At 43.2% G+C, this 18,163-nt stretch overlaps 2 protein-coding genes across 2 annotated transcripts; both read right to left on the reverse strand.

Annotated features, from left to right (window-relative positions):
- Window positions 1-1,141: 1,141 nt before the first annotated feature.
- Window positions 1,142-6,003, reverse strand: cpb1 (carboxypeptidase B1 (tissue)). The gene is made up of 11 exons (XM_068581715.1): window positions 5,939-6,003; window positions 5,280-5,355; window positions 4,852-4,976; window positions 4,649-4,748; window positions 4,460-4,561; window positions 4,265-4,369; window positions 4,069-4,179; window positions 3,851-3,941; window positions 3,170-3,372; window positions 1,675-1,759; window positions 1,142-1,381 (listed from the first exon to the last, which is right to left on the reverse strand). Exons 1-11 carry the CDS (start codon window positions 6,001-6,003, stop codon window positions 1,194-1,196), a joined length of 1,251 nt encoding a protein of 416 aa, XP_068437816.1. The 3' UTR covers window positions 1,142-1,193.
- An 857-nt stretch (window positions 6,004-6,860) lies between these two features.
- agtr1b (angiotensin II receptor, type 1b) lies at window positions 6,861-12,852 on the reverse strand. Its single transcript, XM_068582013.1, has 2 exons — window positions 12,784-12,852; window positions 6,861-8,543 (listed from the first exon to the last, which is right to left on the reverse strand). Exon 2 carries the CDS (start codon window positions 8,433-8,435, stop codon window positions 7,347-7,349), a length of 1,089 nt encoding a protein of 362 aa, XP_068438114.1. The 5' UTR covers window positions 8,436-8,543; window positions 12,784-12,852; the 3' UTR covers window positions 6,861-7,346.
- Window positions 12,853-18,163: the final 5,311 nt, after the last annotated feature.

Raw genomic sequence — 18,163 nt, forward strand, 5'->3', positions numbered from 1 at the left:
CCCTTAACAGCATGAGTGATTTGGGGGAAATTATGGACACAGCTAGTCCAGGAAAAAATACATCCCTCCGAATAATACAATATGGAGGCGACAGTAGCTTAGTCCGTGGGGACTTGGCTTGGGAGCCGGAGGGTCGTCGGTTTAAGTCTCCTTGCAGGCCAGATATGACCAGATGGTAGCTTGAGAGATACCAGATTGCCTCCTGAGTACTGCCAAAGTGCCCTTGCCCTTGAGCAAAGCACAGAACCCCCCAAACTGCTCAACGGGAGCTGTGCAGTGCCCATTGAGCAGTTTGGAGGGGGGGGGGGATGGATTAAAAACAATTGTTAAAGCTTGGATGGTATACACGCAGAGACTAAATGCCACTACGGTTGTGTGTGACAATAACCCTTTGATTAGATTACAAACCTTTTTTGACACATTTTCATTTGCCGTAATGTTACAAAAGCAATCACTGAGTTTGTACCGTCCGCCTCAGCAATGTGTGCCTGCAGTTAAACTCCCTGCTGATCTTTGGCTCCTTTATTTTCTCCACATGCTTGGCAGGGTGGAGACGCTGCCAAGGAGTTAGTCTGTGGGTCTCACGTGCTGTGCCGCTGGACTAAAATCCTTGACTGATACCCCCTCCACCCTCCCATCATCCACCAGTGGAACAGTGCCAGAAGAGCAAGGAGGATCACCAGGGTTCAAAGGGTCTGATACTGTCCATGAGTGGATTGCTGTGATGCTTGTGTGTGTTTTTCTTAATTGAGAAGCAGATGAAGCATGTGCACGCTGGACGGTTTGTCAAAGTTAAGAGTCTCACTGTGTTTTCTTGGACCATGAAGGAAGTTCTTTCAAGCATATTATTCCACAATTTCTGTTTTCTGACTCATTAGTGATGGTTTGTAAAGTGTAAGCATTATTTCATTCACCATTTGTTTGTTGTATATTTTCATACAAATGACAAAAGGTTCAGTCCATCAGCCACTTTATTATCATATACACATAAAAAAAAAAATGATTCAGCATGTGGGGATGGATCATTGATTTTATTGTTTGCACTCATCTTGACATTCTGTCAAGCACAGCAAGGAAACATGGCGGGTGGTGCCCGTATCCATGGATACAGGCTGGAGATGGTTGAGAGGTTGGAGGGGTTGGGGGCTGGTACAGAGGCGATGCGTTGGCAGGGGTCCTGGCAGTCTCATTCTTTAATAGAGGTTCTTCTGCACGTAGGCGGCGATGTACTTGACGGCCAGCATGGTCTCCTCGCATGTGGGCTTGATCTGAGACTCGGGCAGCAGGAAGCCGTAACGACCAGTGTCACGCAACTCGAAGGTGTAGGAATACTTCACTCCCAGGTCGTAGGCCCAGTCATCAGAGCCTCCAGCTGCGGGGTCTGAAGGCAGATAAGGAGATGGGGGGATATATATTCAGAGTGGGATATGCTGATGACCTGGAACAGCCTGGATGTGTTTTTATACAAATACTGCTTTCAGGGGCCCAAAGAAATCCTTTGTGTGTAATAGAAATAACTTTTTTCTCGTAATAGGTGATACGCTTTTATTGCCTCCGAGGCCACATCTCTCAGAAGAGGTTTGTGCATCGTGAACACATCATAATGCATTTCATTATAGGTGTGAAATAGAATATCAAGGTCCCTCTAATACATTATTTCCCCATGGTACTTACAGATGGTTGCAGCACCAGGTCCACTGGTGTAGCGGGTACCATACAGACTACGCAGAGCAGCAGAGGCTCCCTGAGCAACCTTCAGCTGTGATACAGAAACCAAACAGAAGTCAGAAGTGTTAAAGGACCACTCAGAATGTTTTTGACCTGACTAAGTACAATATATTCTCATATGCTTTTGAATAGTTTGACCAATCTGGGCATGTTTCATGGAACATATCTCTTTCTAAAGTTAGCTGACATTAACTGCAGTCGGGTCCTGGTCAGACCAGACCAAGTAAGGTTGTATCAGCAAAACAGCTGACTTTAATAACAATAGGCGACATTGTGTTTATATTATTTAACTCTTGATTTAGAAGGGATTGTGCTGTTAATTCTTTTAAAAGTTAAATACTCTGGTTCTAAAGTTCAAACAAACTATACAGAACCAAACAACTGTAAAAATCCAGCTTGTTTTATATGTATTTATATATTTGATATGCTATTGTAAATGTAATATGTTTCTATCTCTTGCACAGTGTTGATTGTTGTTGTTTGTCTAATGTATGCACCACCCGCCAAGACACATTCCTCGTATGTGAAACATACCTGGCAAATAAATGGTTCTGATTGTGATTGTTGTAAGAAAAGCAAATATTTGTTGTTTTCCGTGCAGCACCCACCTTCCGTTACACTTGTTTAAACAACATATTTTTGAGTGATATAACAGAACATAGTAAAACGCTTCAGTAAGTTCTAACAGGAAATTAAATCCCCGGAGAAATGCACAAGCAGGAAATTATAATTCTAGCAGAACAGATGAGTTATGACAGATCCCCGGAGTTCTTTTGTTCTATAAAGTGTCAGCAGAAAGCTTAAATTGCGAGCCTCGGTTAGTGTGAGAGTTGGAGCAGGCGTGTGAGTGTTAACTGTACACCGCAGTGAGAGGTAAAAGAGCCATGCGAAAGAGACATACGAGCAGGGATGATTTGAAGCAGGCAAGAGCGGCCTTTATATAAGACTCCTAATAGAACTGGGCTGACGTCTCACTCAAGCTTTCAGAAACACCTTTAGAAATATTCAAATCAGCTTCTATTACATTCATATTATATAACAACCTTGGTGTTGATGTTCTGCTTTGCTTTGAATTAGGATGCACTCATGCAGATATTTTCTTGGCTATAGTCTGCAGCGATGGAGTGTAATAGATAGATGTATAGCTGTAATATTCCAAATCCTCTGGCTTTTCCCTTTCATACTTGTATGAGGATCATTATGAAGAGACAGATTGATCCTAAATTCAACATATATGTCTGATGCAGTTAATCTATTGTTATTGCGTTCCCAAAGCAGATGTTTCCAGCAAGGCTGTATATGCAAGGCTGCCACATCATAGCGTGGCATGTGGCACTCTCATGATGAATAATTATATAGTCACTGTGACTGACCAGGCATGTTAGTAGATCAAATCTGTTCTTTTTCAGAGGTATGTCCAATACATGTATTGATGACTTACCAGCTCACTGTGGTCTGCAGCAAGCGAGAAGGTGTAGGAATAGGGGAAGAGCACCAGCTGGGAGTAGGAGTGAACTGTGATGTAGGCCTTGATGACAGACTTGTTCCTGCGGATGAAGTCGGCAACGTTCTTGACCTCGATCTCAGACTCAGGTGTGTACCCGCAGAAGGTGTCGCTGCAAGGGTTGCTGGAGGCTCCAGCGGCTGTAATGAAAATTATATTTGTTTTTTTACTTCTTCAAATGCATTGTGGCCAGGCTTAAATGCATTACAATTACTTGAGGAGTACTATGCAGCCTGTGAAAACTATTCCTATATGGCTCAGAAGGGGGCTCAGAAGAGGGTCATAGCGATGTCAAAAGGTGACCTCTCTTTCAGAGAACACTCAGCACATCTTTGAATTGTAGCCTTACGTAACAAAATTGGAATTTAAAATATGTGGATATTTCAAATAAGTGATGATACTTACATTGTTACATACATTGTTGGAAATGTAGCATTCAAGGTTATCAGGGTGTGTCTTAAATAGAAACTAAAAGTAAAAATACCTCGGCTTCTGCTGCACAGATTCGGGCCATTATACAAAATCTGTTTCACAAATATTCTCTTTACTAAAGTGCAATATAAAAAAGCTGGAGTAGCCCTTTAAAATATTTAGTAACCAAGTACATGTTGCACTTACTGCACCAGCCAGCGTCGAAGTTCCTGTTGGGATCGGCACCAATGCAGCTGGATCCAGATTTCCTGGAGCGAGTCTTCCTCCACATCCTGTTCTAAAGTCCCCAAGTGATCAAAATAAACATGTGACACATGCATTTACCAAATCGACAAACTCTTTAAGATGAACAAGACAGCATGGTCTCTCTCAGATTAGACTGTAAGCTTGAAAATGGCACTCACGCTCTTGTGGGTGTAGTCGTAGCCATCAATGTTAAAGACGGGCAGAACAAAGACATCCATCTGGTCCAGCAGGCTGGTCATCTGAGAGTCACTGCCGTAGGTGGACAGAGCCTGAGGAAGATTGGAAAACAAATACCGTGAACAGTGGAAGTCTTTGTATAAATGCTTGTCATGCCTCTCCAGGTGTCTTCCTTACCTCTTTGACAAACCACTGGCAGAAAGCAGGAGAGATCCACTCCCTCGCGTGGATACCACAATCCATGAAGATAGCGGGTTTGGTGGAGCTGGACTTCTTACCAAGCTGTGGTGGTAAAAAGTAATCATAACACAATTAGACGCAATCTGTGTTTGCAACTCGAGGGATTGATATAGGAGATAGGTCTCGTGATACCTTGAGGACCGTCATGGGGCGTCCCTGGTAGGTGTTTCCAATCACTTGCTTGCTGATCAGGTTAGAATTGGAGGAGGAAATAGAGGCGATCCAGGACTGGACCTGAAGTTAAAGAGGTGGAACATCAGAACAGGAAATAACTGTTTGGTCAGGGTAGAGGTTGCGACTAATGATCTTTTCTTCTCTTACTTTGTCCCAGTTGTTGTACTTGGTGTAGCTGTGGGCTCTAGGAGAAGGCTTGTTGTCGGCCTGGGCTTCAACAGCAGACTGCAGATCCTCAATCAGGACCCTGAAGAGGAATTCATTAAAAAGTGTTAACACGTCTGATACACAAAATAATAATTTGAAATCATATTATGTTCATTTGTCTGCATCGTTGTCTCGTGACGTACTCATGCTCGATGTCATTCTGCTGCAGGATGGTGTGCACCATGTCCAGATACATGGCCGGCACACGGATGTCCACGTCAATGTCGATGGTGACCAGCTCAGAGCTCTCTGGCCTCCAGAAGTCGACCTGCAGATGGCGCCAAAGTCAAACACTTGAGCGTGTAAATCCCAAATTCCAGCTTCTCATTTGACAAACCTGTGATGAGCTAAAAGAAATCCTTATTGTGAAGTGAATATGACACGCCAAAGATTAAAAAAAAGGTGCAATTAAATATGATATGCATTGGTTTTAAAAGGCATTCAGTGAATTGAGAGAACATGCAGGTCCTATTTTGCCTCTTCCACCATTAGCGAACACATCAAATCCCTGTAGTGAGTACAGATAGCAGTGTAAGGTGTGTGGGCCTGTGAGGAAAAAGCAGTACGTTACCTCGATGCTCTTAGCCAGTTCCTTGATGACAGTCACATGCTCATTAAGTGCAGGCTTCAGACGGAAGATTTTCTCTCTAGAAAAACAAAAAAAACAAAAAGAGAGGTCACGAATATATTAAAATAGACACAGTTTTATGGATCAACTTGGACAGTCTCTTTACCACAGTAACAGAATACTCCACTTTAGCCTACAAGCACTGGCATTCACAATAATTCAAGATTTTGTGATTGAATTTTATTCATAAAGGTTTATAATTATTATTTGTTACATGTTTGATTTTACTTTTCAACTAATGTGACAAAACAATGTGTATACATTGAATTGCATCAAGCTACAGTGGGCCAATGGTGTTGGGTGCCTTTTGCAGCATTAGGGCTAAATAAAGTAACTTTGTGGAAAAGGATTAACGTAATTTTGTCTGTTGGCAGACTAAAAACATTAAAACATACACTGACCTAAAGTCTACAGTACTCTCTTAGTCCACTAGTTAACATTAGCTAATGTCACACTATAATACATAGCAAATAAGTCATTATTCTTGCTTAATGAAAAGTAATTTGCACTGCAATTCATACTTTTATTGTAGAAATAGTGTCTCGGATAATTTACACAAAACATAATTTGTTTTTTTTCTTCAACAGAAACTGAAGGTTTACCCCTCGAAGCGAGTGATGTCAGCCACGGCAAAAGCCACCAATCCAAGAAACAGGAGGACCCTCATTTTGTCGGTGAGGCCAAACTCAATGCTCGACAGCATTTATAACCCCGACCTGCCGCCCGTCCGCCAATCTCTATCAGTGATGCAGCAGCACGTTACATATCCTTCCAAAAAAGCCCTCACCTATCTTCAGGTGCAACGTGGAGGAACAGGGGCCTCCATGATGTGTGGTCAATGATTAATAGATGATAGTTGTGCTTGAGCAATTTTTGAACTTGATCACTTGATTTTCATTCGTAATAACTGGCTGTTATTTATGGACGTTTTGGTACAGAAGAGACAAAATGCACATTGAACAGTTAATAAAAAAAAAGATCTGGAGACATCAGAATAGCTTCAAGATTTTGAACTATTTTGGCCGTGATACTCGTGTAGTGAAAATAAGATATTGTGACTGCTCTATTGTGTGGTGCTAAAAAAAAAAATCATTCAATTTAGTTTTGTGTTTTCAAATTTTATTCATATTTTCACATATTCACAAACTGTACACTTACAAAGTAGAAGAAAAAAAACCTCTATCAACATGTTTAAATACCACAAAAACAACCACCGGAGATATTGACAATGATCACCCTGGAGTGTTTGAGTAGTATCTTACTCATACAGCATGTTACTCCCAGACGAGGGAACGTTTCAGCATTTTAATGTTATTATGCAAATACTTAAACACATGCAGCATGCAGGCACTAGTCAACATTGTCAAATATGTTACTGACAGACACATACATCACATTTTTGCTACAGCTGCTGGCAGAGCATGCATGAGTAGCTTATGATTTTTAATATATATATATATATATATATATATATATATATATATATATATATATATATATATATATATATTTAGCTTTGGCAACTTTGCTGAGCTCTTGATCACTGTTCCAACTGGTAGTAGACCGACTGAGTACACACAGTGGTTATCACATGACTACACATTACTGTGTCCTGAAGGGACCAAAGCGACACACTCCTGCAGCACATGCATATCTTGTATAAATAGTTCTAGCATTGATATAGGTAATCCCTGGATTTTTTTTTTTAACACACTGATGTGACACTGACTTTCCTTTCATGTTTGGAGAGAAGAAACATTTAGGCATAAATGTTCCAAGTCTAAGTGTTGTGTGACATATGATGGGGTTTTTTTTAACACTTATTCTGCAGATAAGCATGGTACAAGGGAGTGAATTAATATTGGACTTACTCACAGAGGGGCATATATGAAAACAACCTTTCAGTGCTTTGTAATACAGTCGGGGCTTTAAACACATGGAATGTCTCCATCCCCTTAACCACAAACCAAAAGAGCGGGGAAAGTAAACCTGGACCCTTTTTCTTCTTCTTCACTTCACTTCAGAAGCGGCCTTGCTTTTGGCTGTGAGGCTCAACCCCTCGGAGGTACGAAAAGAGAGGGCGCTCATCTTGGAGCTGATGCTCGGGTGAGACACTCGAACTCCATCGGGCGAGCAGCGCAGCAGCCGCAGCAAGTTTTTGCGAAAGTTATTCCCGACGAAGCCATACACAATAGGGTTAACGCAACTGTTGAAGTAGGCGATGCAGATAGTGAAGGGCATGGCGGTGTCAATGATCTCTATGATGGCGCAGTTCTTCTCGGCTGACAGCTGGGTGAGCATCTGCATCAAGTGGAACACCTGGTGGGGCACCCAGCACAGGAAGAAGGCCAGGACGGCCGCCGCAAGCATGCGCAGCACCTCGTCGTCCCGTGAGCGGGAGCTTTTCTGGATCTTCCTCGCCCCCACCAGTGCACGTCCAATGAGGCAGTAACAGGTGATGATGATGACAAAGGGCACCAGGAAGCCGAGCAGGCTTTTCATCAGGCTGATGGCCAGCAGGAGCTCCTTCAACGTCATGGCATTTCCAATGGTCGGGTGAAGAATGCCACACACCGTCGTGTAGTTTGTGATGTGGTGGACATTCCTGATCAGGGCTGTGGGCACACTCAGCACAAAGGCAAAAAGCCAGATCACCACACAGATGATACGTGCGTACACCACGGTGCGAAACCTGCGTGACCGCATTGGGTGAACGATGGCGAGGTACCGGTCAATGCTGAGCGCCGTGAGGAAGAAGATGCTGGTGTAGAGGTTAAAGATCACCAGCCCCGCACTGGCCTTGCACAGGAATTCCCCAAAGGGCCAGTGATAGCCTGTGGCGGTGAAGGTGGCCCACATGGGCAGAGTGATGAGGAAGGTGAGGTCAGAAACGGCGAGATTGAGCACAAATGTGTTGGCCACCGTCTTGAGCTTCATGTAGCAGTAGATCACGGCCACCACCATACTGTTTCCAACAATGCCGATGACAAAGTTACAGCCGTAGACGATGGGTACCAGGGTGAAGATGAACTCATGGCTTCCAGACATGCCACACGCCAGAGCTATCTCGTCTGTCGCGCCTGTCGTTATATTCCGCATTTTCCCTTTTTTTAGTGCCAGATCCTGGGACTTTTAAACAGGGGGCCCTGTCGGCAGGGTGCGTCTGCGGTGACTGATACAGGCCTCGGGCGAGGGCCTCAGCGAGTCCTATAAAAGAAACACAACACAAATGTCACAGGCAGTCTAGGGGAAGAGCCATCATTACCGCTGGCATGGCCCATAAACGCTAATCCACACGAGCACCAATGAAAGCGCTCACCCTACACCAGCTCATTAAAGACCTGCACATTAAAGCCATCCTGACGCTTTATGTTATTTCTGTAAAATAAGAAGCCATGAAAAACAGATGTTGTATGTTATTCAATATTCCAAAAATGCCCTTTGAAACATCATTATTCAGACAGTCTGCGCTCTCCTTTCTCCTTTAAATCGTCTCCCGGCTAATGAATGGAAACAGTAAAACAGTGCAGTGTTTATCAAATGGTTGGTCCATCTGGGTGGACTGTCAGCACCCGGAAGGAGAACATTTATGCCTCGTGTTACGACCTTTGTTAATGAAGACTGCATGGCAAAGTGCGAGCTGGGATAACAACACCATTAAACACTGAGGTACTGAGGGAACAGAAAGGAGAGAGAAAGAGAGGGTTGAGTTTCCAGTCACTGTAAAAGACATGTCACGTTTCAAACCCTCGGTGTGCTGAGATACATTGTACCCAGCATGAGAACTTCTAATCAGCACACACCTAAACAAACAGGACAGCAGGGATTCGGCTCTGTGGAAACTTTGCTCTGTGAGAAAATCAAACCTGCGTGCAGCGGAAAATTGGCCTCGGGGCTCGTTTTTACTTCATTTGTAACAGCCGAATGTGAAATGGGAATAAAAAAACAAATTCTCCTCTTTGTTGAGAGTCTTTATGTTTTATAGAATGGGTTAGTGAGTGTCATTAGTGGGGCTAATGTAATCATATTAGCATAGGCCTCATATATTCTATTACTATAGCTGCAAAGATAATTTCTGTTCCTATTTGCATGAAAATGACAACGTGTTTGTGGTTGCATTAAATCTAAACAGATGGCGGGGGAAAACACGCTCAAAAGAGAGCAGGTAGCACCGAGAACAAAACCACTATTTTACGTATTTTGGAATATGAAGTTGACTATTTTGTCAGATAAAAATGACTGTTTTCGCTGCCACAATAAAAATGTAAATCCTCAATGTAAATGACCAGTTTCCCTAAACTACGCAGGCGTTTTACCACAAGATGGCATTCTAGCCTCGAGATTTTACTTTTTCCACCTCACAGCTGACACAGTACAGTGAAATCATGACTTATTGTACGTCAAAAAAAAAAAGGAAAGTTGCCTTTTGCAGCCGTTGCTCTTACAGCTACGGCGGACGACACAATTGAATGCACTTTTAAAAAAAAAAAAACCCTCTCTGCATTCCTATTGCCCTCTGGTTGGCATTAAGACAGACCTTACAGTAGAACTATTTTGTCTCCCAGACAAATATCTCCTCATTTTCCACCAAGATTGAGTGGATAAAGTCTTTGAAAAAATGTGTGCACGAAAGGAAACCCCTTATTAGTTGCAGATGTGGGGATTATTGAGTGTGGATGATGCGTGGATGCCAAGGGCAACATAATAATGAAATATATCTGCGGAGTAGTCGGTAGGGTAAAGCCCCATCACAGATGTCATTTGCTTGGATTAACAGTACATGTGTTTTCTTACTATGAATAAAATAGAGGGTCATTTTAAATTATACAGAAGTGAGTGACAAAACACATATCAGTTTCACATTTTCGGGATTTAAAACTGTTAAAGAAAATCTCTCGTTGGTCTCTGATGTCCACAAATGGAAGTATAGGGGAAAACAGACACCGCACGCCTTTTTTTTTTTTTTTTTTTTTTACAATTGTTGGCTGGCATTTCAACCGGCAGTATTTTTCCATGAGGGAGATGCTCGAGGCGAGGGGACGTGTGTGAGTAGTGAACATAAACAAGGCTGAACCTTATTGCTGCCTATATATGTGAGTGAGCCCTATAATAAAGCTGAGGTGGCACAGACAGAAGGTGACTCGGAAGCAGGTGATTTAGTGGGGCTGTGTCCAGTGAGCTATGGCTCGAGGAGTAAGATGGCACATTACTGAATGACAGCCATAAACCCCCGGGTGACCACAGCCTGGAAGGTAAACACCTACTTCACAAGGTCCACGAGCAAGCTGCATCCTCTCGGACGACACAATGGTCCGCGAGGCCCTGCGCCGTTCGCAAACACACCGCTGTTTATAATGGATGATACAATCAGGATGAGGAGGAAGTTTGGGGGGCCTTCTTGCTCCACAGTGTAAAGGCCGACTTCTGAATGTCACAATAGTGTCAACATTCCATTTGTGATCCTATTTTTAGGTACTGTATGTCAACGGAGCCACTTACTGGGATCATGGGAATTTCTTTAAAAGCTTAACCTAGGAAAATTAAGATGGTAGACCGCGTATAGATGGAACCGTGGTTCCGATCAACAGAGCTATCCGAGGCGGCCGTCGGCCTGAGCACCCGGCTGCTCCGACATGAGCACCACCATCTGGCTGGCCATAGAGAGAGCCACTCAAATGTGTGGTTGATGGAGTTAATGATTTATATCAGCCCATTATGAAGTGAGGTTCTTACTGGGAGCACGTCACCGCAGCCACCCACCTCATGATCATCCTCTCGTTTAGGCCTCGTTTCAGGCCTGTTTGGCAAACAGAACGTTTTGCGACAGAGGGCACTTTCTGGCTTTGCATCCTGTGTCATCAAACATGTTACGGAAATACAAATGTACTACAGAGCTTCCCATCACTAATAAACTTTAGTCTTAAATTGGTACTGCAGCTTAATTTGTCATTATTACACCATGTAGTGAGTAATAATACGGGTGCTTAAATCCTGGCGCTAGCCTCCTGCAACTCACTTCCTCTGCTGTCTCAACTTACAGGCTCTCACTTCAGCTGAAGAGTTGTTGAAGGAGGAAACTTGACCGAGAGCAAACTCATTGACTACTAAAGTAACTCTTAAATGTTAAAGTTGGTGGTTGATTGCGATATAAATAAATAAACGGTCCCAAACCGGCACACTTCTCCATTTAAAATGGGTTCATCTTCTAAATCTGAGTTCAAAAAGAGAAAGAACAGAAGATGTTGATGAAGTGTGTGTGTGTGTGTGTGTGCGTGAGCGAGTGAGAGTGATAGTGTCCATGAACTAAATGAAGACTTGACTTCTGCTTGCCAGAGAGAGGGGCTAATGGAAATATTGGCTTCAAAGGACATGTCTGCATTTTTCTGTTTACAAAACTGCACTTTCATGTGACAATTAAACAGCACAGACGTCGGCCTTTAAAGCTTCCCAAATATGCCTCCGACTACATACGACACTTTTAATTACAATAACATCACACGTTATAAATCCTTTTCTCTCCTACTTATTTTAAATCATTGAGATCGTTTGTTAGAGGATTATTGCACAGTGCAAGCTGAAATAATATTAAATAACACATTGACTGGCTCTCAAGAGAAGAGTTTGACTCCAACATCAGTGATGAAACTAAGCACTTATAAAGAGAAACCCATACAAAGCTCTTGGTGATGTGATGTTGAGCAGCCTTCACTCTGAAGCCACAACTTATTTTCCTCCAGCATCACGTCTGAAAAGGAAATGTTATCTGTTATTCTCTTCTTTCCCTCAGTTACTTTGCCCCACTATTCCACACACTGCCACCCCGATTCTTCACTATTTCCTGTGCTTCCTTCCTGCCTTGCTTTTGACTTCTTCTTAAAATTAGAACATAAAGGGAGCGCAGAACTACTGTTTCACAGGAAATGGATCTAGACCCCCTATGGGGAATTGAGACAATGTAAACTTGACCATAGTTTTTTGCTGAGGCTATTTAAGTGTGACCTTCTGTGCGTAAAGTTTGCACGTTGCAGTTCTGGATTCTTCCACTCTCAACCGCACAGCTACAGTAGTTGTTTTAAAGGCTGTGCCCACACATGACTTTCACGTGAACAACTTAAACAAACATTAACAACAGGTGCAACATCAAGTCAATGAATACATCCAATATGACATTTTGGTCCATGCATTCGCTACATGGGCTAGTTTTCAAGGTAGTGTCAGCAGCTTTTGAGATACATATTTACAGATAGCGAAAAACTTTTTGTTTGTCTTTTTGTGTTGAAACATTATAATCACCTTAAAGCAGCCAGAGTTCAAATCTGCTTATCCAATGAGAGAGGCTGTTACAGAAAGTTACACTTAAAGAGTTCATCGACTTTCATTGCCAAACACATCTTTTTTTGAAGTTGGTGAAACATCTTCCTGAAAGTGAGGTAATGTGAGCTCTTACCTGTGGTGCTGAATCAGGAGGCTGTTGATGCTTTCAGAGCAGGACAGAGAGATAGAGACCACCTCAGTGTGCCAGTGGCTGCCTCTGATTTAACTTAACTGGTGGAGCGAGACGAGCAGGAATACCGTCCGCCACACAAACACTCCCCCCCACTACTCTCTCTCACTCTCTCTCTCTCTAACACACACACACACATATACACACACTACAGTGATGAATGAATTACACTGGAGCCAGTCAGCTACGTATTGTCCTACCATTTCTCTCTATGGTCAACAGCCTGCGCACACAAACAAACACACGCAAGACACACAATAGCACCTCTCCTCCGCCTCCTCGTCCCCTCTCTCCTCCTCCTCCTCTTCCTCCTCCTCTTCTCCCCTTTCCCCCCTACTCCCCAAGCACCATCTCCCTCTCCTCTCTCCTAATGTCTGCTTTTAATCACTCACTTTCTCTTTCATTTGTAATTTATTGCTGCCTCTGACAGGTAGAGCTGATTAAAGCGTCAAATCCAGGCCTGTTGCACATCTTTTGAGGGCGTTCAATTCGGCGTTACGGTTTAATTAACCAGACACATGCATAGACAGCACTTTGTTTAATCTCACTTTAATATCTCAACCAAATGTCCTCCTCTACTAGTGCTCATCTTTTATCTGTCTATTGTCCTTTGCACAGCATGAAAGGAACGGTCAGGCTTTGCTTGTGATTGGACCTGTCGACACACTGTATTAATAGCTGCCTCAAGCTCGCCCTTGCCTATTATCAGGGGGCTAGGAGAGGGGGGCACTGACGGGGAGGAGCCGGAGAGACGGGTAACCTCTTTGTCTTTCACTCCTCGCCGGCCTTCCTCACAACATCTCCCTTTTTTCCCAACAGGATGCAGTTGTTATTCATTTGTTCAACTTTGTTTTTCAAGAGGTGCATGAATTGTTGGAGTGTGTGGACGCATGTGCACGCCAGGGGGATCGAGCTGAGGCTATTTATGTGTGACAGAGGCACTCGCTCATGAATGTGACTGGTAACACTGTACGACAAAGAATTATTTCACGCGGTATAATGGAAAGGGTGCGCAAGGAAGGAATTTGAAGCACGCACACTTTAGGTTTGTGTAATCGAGCTGTAAATAAGAAGGAATTTATATTTTTAGCACCTGCAAACATCTATCAGACACTCCTTGGCTCTAAAGATATTTCTCTCTCACTATTCTTCTGTTTCTCAAGGTCTTGACAGGCGTTGAGAAGTGGGTCACATCCGCACCTCTCCGCCTCAGTCCAAAGCCACTATCGCAACTGTCATGGAGATGGATAGTGATGGATGAGGCAGCGTGGCTGTCATCCTCTAAACCCCTCAGTTTCAGTGTCTGCAGTGTTGACGGTAAAGAGAGCCATCACCTGGGTTGAAGACAAACAAGGAAAGAAAGGAAAAACAAACACTTTGGGCTAAGTGGAGGTCCTGTTTGGTGGCTTTTACTCAGTCAGGTGTGACCTAGTCATTTGAGAATGATCACATTTACCGAGCTGTCTACGGCTCAACGCACCTCAGAGGTCACACGGGGTCAAAAGGCAACATGTACAAAGACCTGGAAAACTTTTTGAAAATACATGACATGCACCACAGAGCTCTTCTGTCTTCAGGGGCTGCAGGTTGCAGAAAGGAAGATAGTCTCTCACTTTATCTGATACGCGACAACAGAGACAGTTACGCCTCTGGGGGTATTATGCTTCATTATGTCTTCAATTACTGTGGCGATAAGAATCATCCATTAGGCAAATGTTATCTTATTGCGTATCCTGTCGCAGCAACGAGCACCCGTACGGTATTGAATCGCCTGCGTCGTCTTGGTCTCGCCGCTTCAAGAATGATCAACAATCTATAGCTGACCCACGAGACCTCTCAGGAAGTGAGGAGAGAGTTATGTATCAAGCTGCAAATCTCCACTGCCTTTTCCACAAAACAAATAATTCTCAGTCGGGACAGGATGTTGTTGCAACACCCCGCACCATAACACTGATTTACAAGCAGAAACAGATGTTGATTTACAAATGGAGGAGGGAGAAGCTATGAGACTTTACCTTTTTAGAATTGATGGGCGGTGTTTCTTTCAGGTCACAGTGGTTGCAACACTCCCTGTCCTAGAAATAAACCCCATGATACACTGAGAAAAACATAAATACTACATTCAAGATCCTCTCTGAATTTATGTGATGCAACACGTAGGAACCTGATGCAACCTCAATGCAGGGATCATGGTCATTCATCATCTACTGGGTAATACATCATATCTGCTGCGTGAGTAAGTACAAAGATGACATGGCTTCATCTCAAATGCTCATGTACCCTGGTGTGATAGTGGGCGATGCTCCTCCTAATCAAATTACTCTAACAAGATAAGCTGCGTTAGCACTTAAGCGGTTGTAGAATGAATTGATGACCAAGGTAATTACTGGTAGCACAGAGCACTGCGGGTAACGACAGACCTTTTACACCAGAGCAACACAGGCACTAAAATGTCAAACCATCACACAGCCACCTGCTGAAGAAACACAATAATCTGTGAGATCTGGAGACCTCAGTTTACAGTAAACTGCTGACCTGTATGGATTGACAGAAAGCTGAGTCATCTCTCTCATACCTGAAAAAAAATATTGACATGTTGCTATGTGGTTTACAGCGAAACTCCTTGTGTGAATTGATTGCATTTTAACTAGTGCCAGGGGCCAATAAAAATATCAAGAACCTGAGCTGCATGTTTCTTTCCCCACATGTTAGTCATTAGTTTCTGTTGAAAAATGCAAGTTAAACTTAGCCAAACTGCCAAAGCTCTTACACAAGAAACATATCTCTTCCGTTTAAAGACAACGACGTGCAAACCAAGATATGCTGACGTCTTGTCTTAATGAGCATCACCTTTTCTTCTTTTCAAAAGTCTGTCCATCTTGAACCTGTTCTTTTAAAATGGGTTGCCTCATCGTTCCCATATGAGTTGTATTCATGAACCGGTTTCACAACAGCAGAAATTTTGACTTGTTGCAGGAAAGCACAGGTGGAACCAATAACATGGAGGACGTCTATGTTCCAGCAATCACTGCAATGAAATGCAACAATTTATAATGTTATTAGATCCATCTGTGTTACTGAGGCATAACGTTTGTTGTGAAAAGGGTCAGTTACCTTTTAAGGTATTGCCAAGGTTTTGACTCTTTGACATGAACGGTGTTACACAAAAAACACAAGCTGGGGCTCAGTGAGCAATAATGCCAAATCGATAGAAAGTCGGAAAATAATGAAGCTAGGTTACACTTAATACCAGCATTTTCTGCATCAGTCACAGGTGACACACAATTTTCTGCAACATTACCTTCCGCCCCCCTAGTCTTGTATTGGCACTATTGAAAATAAGTATCTGTGGTGCTCCCTCTTGCTGCTTCAGGCACGTTAAGTGCTAGTTTAAGTGCTCTCTTGCAGATCTGTTTGTGGCTTAATGTCTTGGTTGTTGCAGGTCTTTTTTGCAATGTTTGCATAGATTTTAATTGTGAAAGAGTCTGCTGTTTTTTCTGAGCTTGGGTAATACTTTTGTATGTGATTTATGATAGCACTTTTGTCCCTACTCAAATACGGCCGGTTGGTCAGTGTCCCTTGGCGTCCGTTACCAACGTAGCGCGCAACTGGCTTAGTATAAAGAACAACATAGTTCACACAGTGCGGCTGTGCTGGGAGGTATAAGGCGTCAAACAAACACGCACCTTCGTCCAGGAACCCCCGCTCCAGTGCTAGACTAAAAGTAAATGTTGCCACTTGGTCATGTGATGTGAATCGTCAATCACTCACTAGTCTGTCAGGTCAAGGCTCTTTTCCTAAACCTAACTTGTATCAGGTCACTAGCTGCTAGCTGCTAGCTGACTCCCGGTTTCATTGACGACTAAACATGGCCTTTGCCGTGTTTATCTCCTAGTTAGAGCCCTACCTATCATGCCCTTCATAACGTTTCATAAATAGAGCCTGTGTGCTCTTGCCACTGGTTTGCGCTGCAGCTTTTTAGCTGCTATTGCAGTTTAAAAAGTATGCCGCATTTCAGTTCTCACGCTCCACCTCCAGCCCAGCAGCCACATGTGGACTAAGTCTAGTTATCCTGTGAGGAGGGAAGTTTATTGTCATTTGCTCGCCTTTCCCTGCCATGCTGAACTTGGTGAATGCTCGCCAAGAAATGACGAGGTCAGAGTGTAAATGCCAAATATCAACTCTGTATATGTCACGTTATAAATCCCTCTCATGTCAGTCGACTAACTGAACCACCCTTTTTATGTCATTTCCATGCCCTGACACCATGATATACTGATTCTTGCAAACCATAAAGAAAATGACGTCGTTGAGGAAAACATATTTTGTGTACTAGCTGCAACAGGAATGCTGGTATTGTTTTCACCTTGTGAGTCTGTGTGTGTGTTGACATGGCGCCATGTGGCCCTGGAGACACTTACTGGAGTGGGAACACCCACAGAAGCTGTTTTTAGCCCTTTGCCACTTTTCTGCCTGCCTGTGAACACAACTAGTCAACAAGATACCATTGCAACCGTGCAGTCGCGGAACCATTCAGGTGCGTCGTTGAGATCAAAATGATGGCCAAGCGTAAAGATGGGTGTGGTCTAAGCCAGGAGGCCAAAGGGGGTCATTGTTCTCCCACTTTCAGACCCTGGCCTGGTTTGGTGTCACCAAACTTTACAGTGATGTAGTTATGTTTAAATTAAAAGCCGAGTTTGAAGATGGGCGCGGTTGAATCAAAGGCGGCCGAAGTTCAGGGGGATAGGAAGTGGGGAAGGGGCCATTTGCACCCTCACTTTACGCCACTGGTGTGGCATCACGGCTGGTGTGATCACATTGCAAGATGGTCTATTGCTAAACACTAATACTTTACTTAAGCATACTATAGTGTATATATCAATAAACCCTTGTTATGTGCAAACATGCTGACATAGAAATATGTAAATTAATACATTACTCAACTTAATAAGCCACCAAATTAACATAAACAGTTATGGTTAAAATATTGAAGCGATTATAGTGTTACAATAAATAGAACATAGCGACTCGTGTTTAAGACTGATGTGTTTATCAGGGGAAGCCGAGAGATTCAATTGATAAATGCTATAACTGACTTACATCTGGTGAGGGATGATAATGGATAAAAATATGTTTTGTCTAAAGGACTCTCACGTTTCATACAGACTTAATGAACATCCATCAGTACAGAACTAATTTCTGGGCTCATGCCAGTCCCAAACATCCAGGGACCTGTCCAATGTGACTTTAACAAGCTTTTTATTTCGTCAGTGTGCTGCGTAGGTGCCAAGGACACACAGTGCAGTCAAGGCTCAGAAAATAT

Source organism: Clinocottus analis, unplaced genomic scaffold (genome assembly GCF_023055335.1).
Source record: "Clinocottus analis isolate CAN_PGR_092001 unplaced genomic scaffold, fCliAna1.0.p SCAF_18, whole genome shotgun sequence".
In the NCBI taxonomy this organism is placed as follows: Eukaryota; Metazoa; Chordata; class Actinopteri; order Perciformes; family Cottidae; genus Clinocottus; species Clinocottus analis.